The sequence below is a fragment of the Sus scrofa genome, chromosome 3 (genome assembly GCF_054392235.1).
Source record: "Sus scrofa isolate SSC_HxYL_T2T_F1_AM1 chromosome 3, Sscrofa_HxYL_maternal_Yorkshire_Landrace_v2.0, whole genome shotgun sequence".
In the NCBI taxonomy this organism is placed as follows: domain Eukaryota; kingdom Metazoa; phylum Chordata; class Mammalia; order Artiodactyla; family Suidae; genus Sus; species Sus scrofa.
This window is the reverse complement of record NC_139385.1, coordinates 124,045,434-124,059,122: the sequence shown is the minus strand read 5'-3', so window position 1 is coordinate 124,059,122 and position 13,689 is coordinate 124,045,434. Positions and strand designations below refer to the sequence as shown.

The following is a 13,689-nucleotide window of genomic DNA, read 5'->3' as shown; positions in this document are numbered from 1 at the left end:
CCCCAAACAGAGGCCAACGGCTCTTCAGCACTTTTATTAAAAACTAGTATCGTGGGGAGTGCTCAGGGCATCTCTAGGCCGCTCTAGCCGCGCGGGACTAGGTCAGTTCCAGTCCCTCACGCCCAGCCTGGGGGTGGGGATGCAGGTCGAGGGTTTCAGGGCCCCAGACCCAGATGATCACTTGCCCACCGAGTCGAATATGATGCGGTTCTGCTCGGCGCGCTCCCGCTGGCTCTGCGTCCGCGCCAGCTCCAGCAGGGTCCGCAGCAGGTGGAAGGTGAGGTCAATGGACAGCGGAGGGTCGTCCCGTCGCGGCCGCTCACTTGCGGCCCCGGATCCCCACCGGCCCTGCCCTGCGCGGCGTGGGAAGCGCTCGGCCAGCAACAAGAGGAGGGCGCGGGCCCCGCTGCCGCCGTGCTTCTGCGTCCTGGGACTCCAGCGCAGACTCGGGTCCTGGACCCCGGCCACGGCCGCCTCTGGGCTCCACTGGCTGCTCCCCGGACGCAGCTGTGCCAGAAGCAGAAGGGCCGCCAGCAGCGCCGCGAGTCCCGCCGGCCTCATGGTGCCACCGGCCCTGGACACACAGAGGCAGCGCGGGGGTGAGGTGCGTCTGGGACAGTCGCAGGTGGCACCACTCCCCTTCCCGCGCACGTCCAGCGTCCCTTCCCTAGCGAGCCCCTGCAACTGCTGCCCGGCGCCCGCAGCCTTCCCTCCAGCCCCAGCCTTCTCTCCAGCCCCAGTCGCTGCCACCCTTTCCTCCCTCCCTCTTGGTGGTGGGTGATTTGAGCGCTGTCCCGGTGCTGAGGGACGCTGGGCGGATGCTCAGAGCCACTCACAGTTTGCGGGAGAGCGTCTGCTCCGTGCAGGACCAAGCTCCAGTCTCTGTCCCTCGGGGCGGGCTGAGGGCGCCTTGGGGAACACGGGGTCTGTCCCGGGACCGCCGCCAGCCTTATATAGCGCCAGGACAGCACCGAATGACGTCAGCAAGGAACATGCACTGATTGTAGAGCAATGACAGCCGCGGCTTCAAGTCCGACCTATAGCGGCTGCGAGACCCCGAGCAGGCGCACCTCAGGGCACTGGACTTGGCATGGCTGGAAGTGACACCCGACTCAAGAAAGTGAGAAGCCGGGTTGGGGCATAAAGATTGCTCTGGGAGACACAGAAGCCCTTCAACCACTTAGGATAGCCAGCAGCGACGAGAGGCGGGTCCCCAGACCAGACTAGTCCAGATCTCTTCTCAGGCACTTGAAAGGCAGGCTGGACCTTGGGGCTGTCCGTGGTGCTGACCTTGTCCTCAGCCTCTCGAAGGGGCCAGAGGGGTAGGGAAAACGCTGCTCAGACCCAGTCCCTGGCTCCAGCTATCAGTTCTGTAAACAGAGCCAGTTGGGACAGCACCACTGGCACTCAGCTATGGCCATGGTACCCACCCAAGGGGCAGCTGAGGCAGCTTGAGCTGCCAGGATTCTTGATCTTATTCTGGCCCCAGGATCTAAATTCTAGGGCTGTCTGACTGAGGCACCATTAAAAAAAAAAAAAAAAAAAAAAAAAAGGGCCTCTGGACTCAGGGTGCTTCCGGGCAACAAAAGGCTGGTCCATCTGCTTCTGGGTTAGCTCCAAAGTGGGAGTTTAGCCAAGTTAATTTTCCTCCTGGGAATCACAGCAGCAGTAGTTATTACTTTATCTTTGACCTCCCAGTTAAGATCGCTGGGTAGGAAGAAAACTTGGCATCTTAGTCTGAGCTGCTTTAACAAAAGTTACCATAAACTGGGTGGCTTATAAGCAACAAATATTTATTTCTTACAGTTCTGGCGGGCTGGGAAGTCCAAGATCATGGTGCCACTGGGTTTGGTGTCTGGTGAGGACATGCTTTCTGGCTCAGAGATAGCACCTTCTTGCCATGTGCTCGCATAGCCTCTTTTGTAAGCATCCTGATCCCATGAGGGCTCAGCCCTCCTGACAGAACCACTTCCCCAAAGCCCCACCTCCTAATACCACAACCTTGGGCATTAGGTTTTCACCATATGAACTTGGGGAGTACACAGACATTCGGACTATACCTTGTGGGTTCAAGTTTCTACTCTGCCACTAACTCAGCATGGACAGGTCACCTCACTTCTACGGGCCTCAGTGTCCTCATCTGTAAAAGAAGATTGGGCTTGGTGGTCTCCAGGCTTCTTTCCAAGCTCTAGAAAATGTAGCCCCCCCTCAGCAGTTTTTTGCTGGGTCTTATTGCTTCTGCAGGTTCCAGGTTATCTACTTAGTAACATTTACAGAGGCACCATATAAAGGGTTCAAGGGGGTGGTCCCTCCAAAACTAGAGCTACACTAAGGCTGGGAAGGGTTTGGAAAACAGATGTGTCTATGAAAAGGAGGAATGAGTGACATTTACTGGGATGTGGGTATAAGCTAAAGTTGACAAAACCATATGGTTCAATAAATATTTATGGGATGCCTACTATGCGGTGGGTATAAAGCCATTATAAAGGTTTTAGTGATTTCACAGGAGTCAGGTTACGTTTTAGAGTGAAATGGGCATTTCAGAGGGCTAACTCCATCAAGTTCTGACCAGCCACCAAACCCTGTGAAAACCGATGTGCCCACTTTAAGGAGGTGGTCGGACCTCCCAGGGTCAAGCTGAATGACTGCAAGGCAAGCGAGGGAGGGAGGCAGGCTTAGAGCCGATGTGCCTTCCAGGACAGGTAGGAGTTCCAGATAACAGCAACACACTGGACGACGGCCAACCTACAGAACAGGGATGGCATCATGAAGAAGAGGAAAAAGAAGGGGCAGGCAAGGGGGGTGAGATGGGAAAGGGCAGCGGGAAGACAGGGATTATCTCCAAGGACGTCCAGATCCAGACCTCCTTCCTGCAGCCCCCGTGGAGGGACAGGCGGCTTGGACTGGAGGACAACAGCCCAGGTTCTGGTGCTGGCCCGGAGCTCTGGCTCCTGGACAAGAGCCTCAGAGTTAACTCCCCTCGGCAGCCCTCTCGCCACGCACGGCTCCGTTATTCAGTCCCATCCAGGCTCCTTCTAAATACACGTCTGTCTGCCTTGCACAGCCGAGAGCTCATCTTTCAATAATGTGCTGCTGGCCGTGTAAAGGAGCACTTCCTTCTCTTTATTTTAAATTTACTGGAGTTCCCATCATGACTCAGAGGTTAGTAAACCTGACTAGCTCCATGAGGATGCGGGTTCGATCCCTGGGGGATCCGGGGTTGCTACGAGCCGTGGTGTAGGTCTCCGTGGCTTGGATCCTTCATTGCTGTGGCTGTGGTGTAGGCCACCAGCAACAGCTCCAATTGGACCCCTAGCCTGGGAACCTCCATATGTCGTGGGTGAAGCCCTAAAAGACAAAAAGACCAAATAAATAAATAAATAAATTTACCTCACTCTAGTTTCAAAAAGCATTGCAAAGACCCTCAAGTTTGGTTTGGTTCATGGGTCTGGATTCCTTCTAGCTATGCTATCACGTTATTCATCGACTCTGTCCCCTCTGAAGGGGGACAGAGTTTCCCTGTTCCCAAACCCCCTCACCTCCAATAATTTTAACCACTCATCTTGAGTTCCACTGTTTGTATACATATATATATATATGTGTGTGTATATATATATATATATTTTTTTAACTGTGGTTTCAGCAAACACCTTTATTATTTAGGGTAAAATAGTATTTTGCAGTGGACTAACCTGACCACATTCCTACTTGTCTCTTTGGTCTACCTCTCTGCCTAACCTAGGCTGTAGCACCCCGGCACCGTCCCTGAAGATATGCCATCAAATGTAGAGGGCTCAGCAGTGGGCTGAGGATCCGGCGTTGCCGTGAGCTGTGGTGTAGGCCGGCAGCTGCAGCTCCGATTTGACCCCTAGCCTGGGAACTTCCATATGCCACAAGTGTGACCCTAAAAAGACAAAAATACATACATACATATATAGAGAGAAATAAAGAAAGAAATAAATACATACATACATATATATATATGTATGTATGTATTTTCTGTATTATATATATAGTGAGCTCGGGTGGGATGGAGACAAGGGCTGTGGAGCAAGAGCCTCTCTAGGAAGATGAAAGGTGAGTGGGCAGGCGCCCTGGGGCAGTTCTGTAACACACGAGGTCTTGAATAACATGCTCGGGAGTCTGAGGAGCTCTGACCAGGGCAGAGTGGTCTGGGGGATCTCAAGTAGTTCAAGGTTAAAGTGAGAATCACTTTGTCCCCAACTGTTCATAACGTGCACCTTCCCTGAAGGGCGGGGCAGGGCTGAGTCATACCTGTAATGAAGAGGGACCAGGTAGAAGTTGGCTAACTGCACAGCAGGCCAGAGCTACGAGAGAGCGGAGGTCAAGGTTGGGGGGCTGCCTCCATCACCTGAGCCCACACCCACTGCCTTGCCTGGTCTGACTCAACTCCCTCAGACAAGAACACACTGCATAACCAGCTGAGCGCCTCCCTGAGTAAGGTGCTCCGTGGGAATGCAAGAGGAACCCCAACGGAGGGCTTTCTGTGACAGGGGGACCCCCAATCCCTGGGCACTTCTGGACTCAAGAAAGCAGGAGACCAGGCAGCTGTGGCGTCACGCTCTTACGTAGTAGTTGGTGATGAGGGCATCAGGATAATCCTGGGGAGACGAGAGAGGGAACGCGTGAACGGCTGCTCGTCCAGGCAGTTCGCGCCTCCCAATCTGAGTATCACGCACAGACTTCAGTTCAGAGAAGACACCCCTGCACCACACCCCCTCGGCTCCTCTCCTCCAGAGCTGGGGCTCCACCTGCGCCCCCACCCTTCCATCCCCACGAGCCTGTCTCATCCCCCGCCACCTGCCAGTCTGCCAGCCAGAGATCGTGGCCACATCTGCCCAGCTCACCCGCCGGAGTTTGGCCCAATTGTCCTGGGCTGACAGTCCATTCAGTGTCCCTACCAGTGGGAGGAAACAGCCTAGAAAACATGGGGCAAAGCCCCCCTAGGGAAGAGGAATTAAGGCGCTGTGAATAGGCAAAGCCTTGCCTCCCCCAGTGCAGCTTGCCCTTGCCAACTCCCTCTCCCTTCTGCTCACCTGGTCCAGCAGCATCTTCTTTAGCGCATCCACCTTGGTGGTGCCGGGGATGAGCCGGTCCAAAACCTTGTACCAGCCTCCAACTACAGGGCCCTGAAAGCAAACCCCAGAGACGGGAGCAGGGATGCAGAGGGGAGCACTAGGCTTTTCCATCACTATGCTTCTCCCCCGAGTCTGAGAAACCGAACCCCGGGGAAGCAGACACTCAAGGTTGGCTTGTATGTGAGAAGGGCCAAGGGAAACTAGAAGATGACAGGGAACTGAGACCACTGTCCACTCCACAGGCAGCCCTGCTGTGTGAACTCACCACAAAGCCACAGCCCAGAGAGACCATGGTCAGGGTCCGGCCGGTCTGGTGCTCCTGCAGACCTCGCCGCTCCACCAGCTGCTGTGAGATAACGTCACCCAGGCCCATCAGGGACCCTGTGCAGGGCACACAGCTGTGGTCAGGACACCCCCCAGGGACAGGCTGCCAAATCAAAGAGGCAGGTAAGTCTGCTGACTGAATGAGGCTCCGGCAATCTGAGGCCAATGGCCAGTCCGCTCCTGCTGCTTCAAGGATGGTGACACCTCCCCAAGGATGGTGACACTTCATATATGTGTTCTGTTAGAAACTGCGATGAGCAGCCTTGAGACAGCCAGGGCCCAAGAACTCTGCCTTGAGCAGTGAGGAGAAGTCAGAGTCAAAAACTGCAGGCAGAGGAAGGAGAAGCATCGTGGGAACTGAAAAGGCTTTCCAGACAATTCCGTGCAAACCCCTTCTCTTGGGCGCATAGAAATGAAGGTCCAGGACCTCAAAAGACCAGTGTGTGGCAGAGCCAAGGCAACCACCAGGTGGCCTGATTTCCTGGCCAGCATTCTTTCCAGACTCGGTACTATCCATAGATCAGGTGCAGGAGGGCGAGGAACCCTGCGGCTTCCCCCTCAGCCCAAGGCAAGCCCCTGGCCAGAGTCCTTCACCTTTGTTTTGGGGTCTCTAGAGAACAGCAAGCATAACCCCCTCTCTAAAATATGAGGGCCCAAATGGTCCCTCATGGGGCAGGAGGATGACTGGCTGAGGTGGTAAGGGTCCCTGCCACCTCCAGCACAGTCGGGTCACCCAGACGTCCCAGGCACAGCCTCAGACTGAGCTGCCAATAGGTATTGAGGCCGTTTCTGCCCAGGTCTTCGCACCCGCTTCCCCTCCCCGCACTAGCTGGACACCCACTTCCAGAAGCCATAGCTATTTACGGAGCCCCTGTCAGTTACGGTGGGGTGATGGTTTCTAGCAAACACACACTTCTAGGGCCGCTTGGGAGTGACCCTCTGACCTCCAGCCCGCCGATCCATCTCACTGAGTAATGAGAGCCCCCTCCAGCCTCGTAGCCACCACTGTCCCTGTGCCCTCAATTAGCTCTGGGCAAACACATCCTCACCCTTCAACCCTACTTCGTGGCCCAGAGCTGGCTCTGACGTCCATGCTGGCTCTCCCCACCCCCTGCCCTGCACCCTCCCGCCCCCTCTGCACAGCTCTGCTCTCCCACCCCCATGCAGCCTCGTCAGAGGGAGCTGAGTACAGCTGAGAGCTGGGGCCGGGGCTGGAGCAGGGCACCCACAGGTGACCGAGGCTAGTGGCCTCAGCTGCTGGGACCCCAGCACACCCATCAAGGGAGCCCGCCTCTCCCCTCCCTGAAACTCCCAAAGTGGTGGAGGCTCTGCCCAGAACACGGCTAGACACGGCCTCCCAGAGGGCAAAGACAGACCCCTAGACATCTTCATCATCTTACCCCCATACCTAGCCAAGCACCTGGCAGGTGCTCAGGAAGTGAACTGAAGAAAAATGTCAAATGCACTGCCCCCGACAATGGGACCGTCCCAGGAAGGGCACAGGGGATGGAAGGACGGCACCCAGGGTCGAGGTGTGAGGAGCAGCGGGGCTGAAGGCTTGCTCCTCCTCCACGCAGTCAGCACTTGACTCCCTATGCCCACCCCAACCACTTGGGGTCACCAGCTGCGTGCCCAGGTTGGGGAGGGAGCTGCTACCGCGACACATAAAGGGAAAACAGAAAGACAGTCACTGCTTAAATGAAGAGATGAACAGTTTGAGGTTTCTTTTTTTTTTGTTTTTTGTTTTTTTGCTTTTTAGGGCCACATGTGTGGCACATGGAAGTTCAAATCAGGGCTGCAGCTGCCGGCCTACACCACAGCCACACAGGATCCAAGCCAAGTCTACAATCTACACCACAGCTCATGGCAATGCCAGATACTTAACCCACTGAGCGAGGCCAGGGATCAAACCTGCATTCTCATTGTTACTAGTTGGGTTCGTTACCCCTGAGCCACAATGGAAACTCCTGAACTTCTACTTTGGCAAGAGGTTTACAGTATGTAAGAGGCTCTCACACATTTAATCTTCACAAGAGGAGTGAAAGGTAGAGGTCACACCTTCATTTAATGTCTCTGAGAGATGAGGCGACCTGGTAAGGAGTGGACTTGGGGCCTGAACCCAGGCCTTCTCTCAAGGCGGAACCGGAGGCCAGGGAATTCCCAGCAGGGGCTGAGACTTGGACTCAGGGGCCAGCAGACACCAAGAGGCCTCTGTGCTGCTACTCACAGGGGGTTCTTGCCCAAACAAACAGAGCCCACAGGTGAGAGAAACTTTCTGGACTAGCGCACGCCCTCTCTTTTACTCCCCAGAAAGGAACCCATTCTGTTCCTTGTCGCCTTGTGGTGGGGGGAAGGGGCAGCCAAGCAGCAATATTCCTGGGACGGAAACAATGACAAAGAGAGGTGTGTTCTCACTCTTCATGGCTTAGCAACAGGCACACAAGCTAAAAGCAGACCAGGAATGAAAGCCAGAGTCCCTGACTTCTAGTCCCGTGGTCCTGGAGGATGCGGCCTTTGAGAAAGATGGATTCCAGGCCCCCAGCCAAGGGCCATCGGGCCTGAGCGACTACGGAGTGGACGGGCCATAGCAGGAGTGAGCAGGTGGCGTGTAGCCTGTGGCCCTGCCAGTTCAGTCCGTCTCAGAGAGCACAGCGCTCTGCCCGCAGATCATCAGGCCCCTGGGCCTGCAGCAGCTCCAGGGTGGTCTGAGGCTCTGGTCAAAGCACAGAGCAAGGCCTGCATTTCTGGTCCAAGGGACTGAACATGAAGGGCTGACATTCAGATTCCTCCTCCACCCTCCCCAACCCAGAGCCCAATCAGACCCAAAGCGCCCCAAGGCTGGGGGAGTCCTCCTGGTCATATATGGTTGACTGGGACCCACCAGTGCTCTGAGTCCCCCCTCCCTGGACTTGTTTCCTGGGGGCTGGGGCTGGAGGGCTGCCCAGACAGAATGCTGAGCCCCGATGGGGCAGAACAAGGGGCTGCCGGGCAGTGAGGCCCCAGAGCCAGGCTGGGCGCGGAGCCCAGCGGGCAGACGCTGGCGCGGGTGTGACATCATGCCCCTGGGTTGGTGCCAGTTCTCATGCCATCACTCGCCACCGGATTCAGCAGAGTGGGGGGTGGGGGGAGAGCTTGCCTCTGAGCACAGATATGTTTGGGACCACCCCCTGCCCACTAGTGGAAAAGCCAAGACTTCCATGCCCTCTTCCGAGGCACAGGTGGGGGTAAGCTCTCTAATTCTCCTATTTTGCTCCTGTCCTGGCTTTTAAGCATGGAGGCTTAGATGCTAAAGCGTTAATGGAAGAGGAGAAGGCTGAGGGGCAGGAAGTTGGATGGAGGAGCAGGAAGTACGTCCTTGACTATGGGAGGCCTGGGTTGGTAGGTATAGCTGCTGGCCTGGGGCCAGGGTGCTGTCTCATTCCTCTCCAGAAGTCTCCAACAAGTCAACAACTGCTTGGGGTAGGGGTTGGCCTGGCAGAGTCCAGAAGGAGCCAAAGCCCAACAGTGAGAGGGTCGGAGTGCCCTCCCCACTCCTGGCCCAAACCCTTCCCACTGCTAGAAAGTGAGACAGAATGAGGAGTTCTGCAGCTGGTCCAGCATCTAAGCCCAGACCTGCTGGAGCGACACTCAGCATCCTGAGGCCCCAGGAGTGTCGAGTGCAGGCCAGTGCCCTGGCCAGTGCCCCTGGTTCTAATGGCAGCTCTACCACTGACCACAAGACCTCACACTTGTCACTCCGCTGTCAGGCCTCAGTGTCCCTCTGTAGTACCAGGGGCTGGACTGGATGGCCTCTCATGCCTGCTGCATTCTCACATTCTGGTTTATTTCAGACTCCAGTGTCTGCAGAAGCTCAGCTGCTTCCACAGCAGGACCAGAGTGGCCTAGGATGGATGAAGCTGGGCCCTGGGCCCACTGGAGACGGAAGGGCCCTCAGGAAAGGATGGGGGAAGGCTGACTCAGACTCTGCAGAACACACAGCAGAACTCTGCCCAAGCCGCCCTCTTCCGGCCTCTGGCTTGGCCAAGACTGGGTGCATCAGACACATCTTTTGAACCATCTCAGGTCTTTCTGATTCACTTCTCTCTTACCTCAGCCACCACCGCAGTTCACCTGATAGGTCCTTGTTTCAGACTGATGCCTTACCTGGGGCTGAGCTGTTGACACTTTACCTGGGGACTATGCACGTGCAACCTGAGGGCACAGAGCACCGGCATTAACACTCCATGTGGCAGACCTCTGACCAACGTGGGATGAAGCCAGTGGGTAAAGCCTTCTCCTTTTCTCCAGAAAAAACCATTCACCCATAGAGTCCTAAGAGGCATTTCGAAGAGCTCCTCAGTCCGTTTTAAGGGGTTGCGCAGCCATGCACCCTAAGCCGTGTCCAGTGTGATGAGGCAGCCTTATACTGGCTGCCCCTCCCCCCCACCTCAGGGGATTATTTCCTAGTCTCTTTCAAAACACCTGCACAGAGGCTGCAAACTCTTGGAGAACCAAGGCTGGATGGTTATCCATGTCCAAATTTATGGCAAGTGGAACGAACCCGACCCAAATATCACTATGAAAAGAAGAGCTTGGGGAATTTCCACTGCAGCTCAGTGGGTGAAAAACCTGACTAGTATTTCATAAGGATGCAGGTTCAACTCGTGGCCTCGCTCAGTGGGTTAAGGATCCGGTGTTGCTGTGAGCTGTGGTGTAGGTCAGAGACCGTGGGTGCAGCCCTAAAACAGCAAAACAAAACAAAACAAAACAAAAAAACGGATAAAAGAAAAAAAAGAAAAAAACTGAAAAGCTTGTTGTGCTTGGATGGCCAGTGCTCTTAGAAAGGGTCACCTCCTGGAGCCTTTAAGTTTCTTGAGCATTTGTTGATTTCGAAGACCTTTTCACAGAGCTAATCCTTATACTAACTCTGTGAGGTCATGTAACTGAACTCAGGTTCTAAATGAGGAAACTGAGGCTCAAAGAGGTTTACAGCTACTAAGTGCTATGGCTCTGAGATTCAAACCTTGGTGTGCTAACTCCATGTCTGAAATCTCTGTTTACCAGTGTGATGAGCTGGAACCGTAGGAACTACTGTGCTGGGATCTAAAAACAGCTCGGTGAGCTAAATTCCCTTCCTTTATTTATAGTTTGATTCAAATACACTGAGCGACAGGGAAGGAAAAGTCTGAAAGCTTTGCGAAAGTCTGAGAAAAGTGCTACCAAGAGGTTGTTTCAGGGCTGAGATGTGGAGGAAGAATGGGGGTGTGGCACCACAGGGCTCTAGCACCGGCAGACCAGCACCCCGGTTCGGCCACATGTCAGCACCTGGACCCGTGGAGCTCCAGCTGCAGCTGCAGATCCCTCCGGTGGGGAAACACAAGGACTAGCCTTCCCTCCCTTTTCTGGATGGTCACGAGGGGGAACCTTTCTTCCGGCAGTGAGGGTCCCTGAGGGACTCTGAGGCTGGGCAAAGGGCCCAGCGTGTCAGTTCCCATCACAGCCACACAGTCCAGCGTGAGTCACCACACACGCAGCCAGGTGAGTCATGCAGGCTGACGGACACTCTGAGGACAGGATGGGGGTAGCTGGGCACAGGAGGCTGGAGGGGGGCCCAGGGAGGGGTGAAAGAGTCCGTCCCTTGATTGAGCCAGTCACTCAGGGAAGTTTCTAGTGCTGCTGTGGGGCTCTTCCAGCTCACAGGGCTGCGGTTGAGCGGCCTGGCTTTCAGCAGGCGCCCCCTCCCCCTTTAACAGTCTTCCTCTCAGAAGCCCGTTCCCTTCCTTGAAGCCCAGGCAAGACCCCATCTGAACCCGGTCACCCTTGCACTGCCTCGACAGTCATCCTTTCCCCTCATAAAACTTATCTCTTTGCCCTCCCCTCTCCTATTAGCATATGCAAAATGAAGATGATAACAAATACAGGTAATCAAAGGGTTACCTTTGTGAGGTTGACACGCAATCACTGGATTTAGAGTAAAAATAAGTCCTTGATTAGTATATTGTTTGGGGACATGGCCATAGGTAGTAAAACTACAAGAAAAGCAAAAGAGTGATGTAAGTGAAACTCAAGAAAGTGGTTTTCTCTTGAGGTGCATGAATTAGGGACAGGCGCTCCAGGGGTCTCCGATAGAGGAGTATTCAGTGTAATGTTATTTAAGTGGTGCATACATATCCTAATCATTCTTTTGTGTGTTAGGATATATTCCCCAATAAAAACAATGCTAAGAAAAATAATCTGTGTAAGAGTATGATTCCAGCACTTATTAGGTGTGTGATCGAATGCGGACCCAAGTTATCTTAGCCCACACACCTTTGTGGGACCCTCTGAGATAATGTGTGTTGAAAGTCTTTTTGCACACTGTAAAATGTTAAAGGAGTCTTTGTTATTGTTCATTTCTAAGTTAAGGCTTCCTGGGGCAATGCTTTTATCCTAAAGGGATGACTCCTTAGGTTTTTAAGAACTTTCAGATCTTACTTTACAGCTAGGCTACCTATGCACACCCCTTTCCTTAAGAACAGCCTGGGGACACTCCCTCTAAAATAGACTGGGGTGAGAGCCAATCCTTCAAGAGGGCTGTGGTGGAGGGACTTCTGCCTCCCAAATCATTTGCTGTGGTACCACCAGGTCCCACGGGGACACTCACCAGCAGTCAAGACCTGTACTTTCCATGGGTGAGCAGTCAGAGCCCTCTGGTATGCCCGCCAAAGTGCCATGCTTCCTGTCAAGCCGAGAAGAGAGGGGAGGTCACTCCCACTGTCCCTTCCCACAGTTAAAAAGACGCTTGTCTTTACCTTCTGCCCACTCCCTCTCCCCCTCCCGCCTCTACAGGGGTAGCGGCTTCCTGGACAGCTTCCTGTCACAGGGGTCGCCTTAGAGGTCGGGTAAGAGAGGAAGGCTGTGGGCAGCTATGGAATCCCGGGGGCTGCCACCCGCCACCCTACCCCCAGCCGTGAAGCAGGGCTATCTGGGGGCCTTCGTCCCGACTGAGACACACAAGAGGGCGGGTCTGCTCTGGCTTTCTCCCCACAGCCTGCTCGGTCCCCAGATTCAGACTCTTAGTTGGAACCGGCCCGCATCCTTCCAGAGCCCAAATCCACACCGGAAATAGGGTGGCTCCCTGGGCTTGGAACTGCCCCACGCCCTGCGGGCACTCCGGGCGCGCGGCGCTTTGAGACTGTGACTGTGGATCCCCAGCTACTCACCTGGGCGGGAGCGCAATCCCTGCCACGTGACCTGAGCGGGAGGCGGTACTTCCGCCCCAAGTCTCGCCCCTTCCGCTCGGCTTCCTTCGGCAGCCACGGCCGGAATGGGAGTGGACTGAGCCACTAAGCCCGCGGTGAGCGGCGCGGCTCGGTCTGCTCCGGGTTTTGGTGCGGGGCCCGCCTGCCATACTTCCCACCTGCGTCCGACCCCCGCCTCCTTCTGCTCCTTCTCTCCCCGGGGCCGGGGCCTCTTAACCTGGGCAGACCCTCACTGTTCCCGCATCCCGGAACTGGCCAAGGTCCTGACCTCCTTCCCGGGCTCAGGAATCGTAGTTTGGAAAGCATTAGCCACAGTTAAATGCGTGCGTGTGTGTTAACTTTTAAAAAATGTCTCCAAGTTCTTCACTAGCCTCAATTGCGAGCTCCTGAATAGGTGGAACTGGGTCTTGTTCAAATATATCGTCCTCACAGCAGCTAGTTCAGCGTTTTGTTTATAATGGCCTCTTGAAATGCTGCGCAAAGATGACTTCTCCGTGGAAAGCACTGGGATTAGAGAACCTCAGAAGGTTTGGGTACTGGCTTCAAAACTAGAGGGCTTGCAGCCTTGGTCATCACTAGACTTGAATTTAGGTTCCTCATCTGTGAAATGAGGGATTTGGACTGTTTTTTGAACTGGGCTCCTCAGTTTGGGGAGGGGGTTAGGTGTTTGGGGAGTAGAGTATCACAGGGCCTTCTTTACCTCAACTTTTAAAAAATATCTGTATACCTCTAGAAAAAAAACACAGTTAAAGGGGTTCACAACTAGGTGTTTGTAAACCAACAGATTAGGTAATTTCCTAATCTGTTTCAGCTCTATCGTTCTATAATTTTGTGAACCTAGCGCAACATCCTTTCTAGAAAAGTGGAGATTTAGAAGATCTCTGGCAGATTTGTCAGGCTGGCAGCCCCTGTTAATCATTTTCAGGGAGCCCACTTCAGGAGGCAGCCGTATCTTTTTTGTTTGTTTTTCATTATTGTGTGTGTGGTGTTGTTGTTTTTCATCTGACTCTTTCAGGCTCTTTACCTGGCTCTCTCCAGCCCCAATT

At 54.4% G+C, this 13,689-nt stretch overlaps 2 protein-coding genes across 17 annotated transcripts; both read right to left on the bottom strand.

The window, feature by feature from the left end:
* Positions 1–19: 19 nt before the first annotated feature.
* On the bottom strand, positions 20–561 carry UCN (urocortin). Its single transcript, XM_085019938.1, has one exon. It carries the CDS (start codon positions 559–561, stop codon positions 178–180), a length of 384 nt encoding a protein of 127 aa, XP_084876064.1. The 3' UTR covers positions 20–177.
* Positions 562–1,772: 1,211 nt separating this feature from the next.
* Positions 1,773–12,632, bottom strand: MPV17 (mitochondrial inner membrane protein MPV17). Of its 16 annotated transcripts, XM_085019913.1 has the most exons (10): positions 12,605–12,632; positions 12,046–12,120; positions 11,340–11,431; positions 9,567–10,141; positions 5,365–5,526; positions 5,058–5,150; positions 4,869–4,964; positions 4,590–4,622; positions 4,276–4,328; positions 1,773–2,745 (listed from the first exon to the last, which is right to left on the bottom strand). In XM_085019913.1, exons 5-10 carry the CDS (start codon positions 5,470–5,472, stop codon positions 2,676–2,678), a joined length of 453 nt encoding a protein of 150 aa, XP_084876039.1. In that variant the 5' UTR covers positions 5,473–5,526; positions 9,567–10,141; positions 11,340–11,431; positions 12,046–12,120; positions 12,605–12,632; the 3' UTR covers positions 1,773–2,675. The 16 variants fall into 16 exon arrangements, with proteins under 16 accessions (XP_084876039.1, XP_084876033.1, XP_084876042.1 ...); XM_085019907.1 differs by lacking the exon at positions 9,567–10,141 and having other exon boundaries at positions 5,365–5,480; positions 12,502–12,632; XM_085019916.1 differs by lacking the exons at positions 4,590–4,622; positions 9,567–10,141 and having other exon boundaries at positions 12,502–12,632.
* Between the last annotated feature and the right edge of the window lie 1,057 nt (positions 12,633–13,689).

Bases quoted from the DNA above. Each gene is read 5' to 3' on its own strand.
- UCN (XM_085019938.1), bottom strand. From the start codon at position 561: ATGAGGCCGGCGGGACTCGCGGCGCTGCTGGCGGCCCTTCTGCTTCTG.
- MPV17 (XM_085019908.1), bottom strand. From the start codon at position 5,652: ATGAAGTGTCACCATCCTTGGGGAGGTGTCACCATCCTTGAAGCAGCA. The intron at 4,965-5,057 runs GTGAGCAGAAGG...CCTCTTCCCTAG, and splicing joins AGAAGATGCTGCTGGACCAG to GGGGGCTTTGCCCCATGTTT. The intron at 4,623-4,868 runs GTGAGCTGGGCA...TCGTCTCCCCAG, and splicing joins ATTGGGCCAAACTCCGGCGG to GATTATCCTGATGCCCTCAT.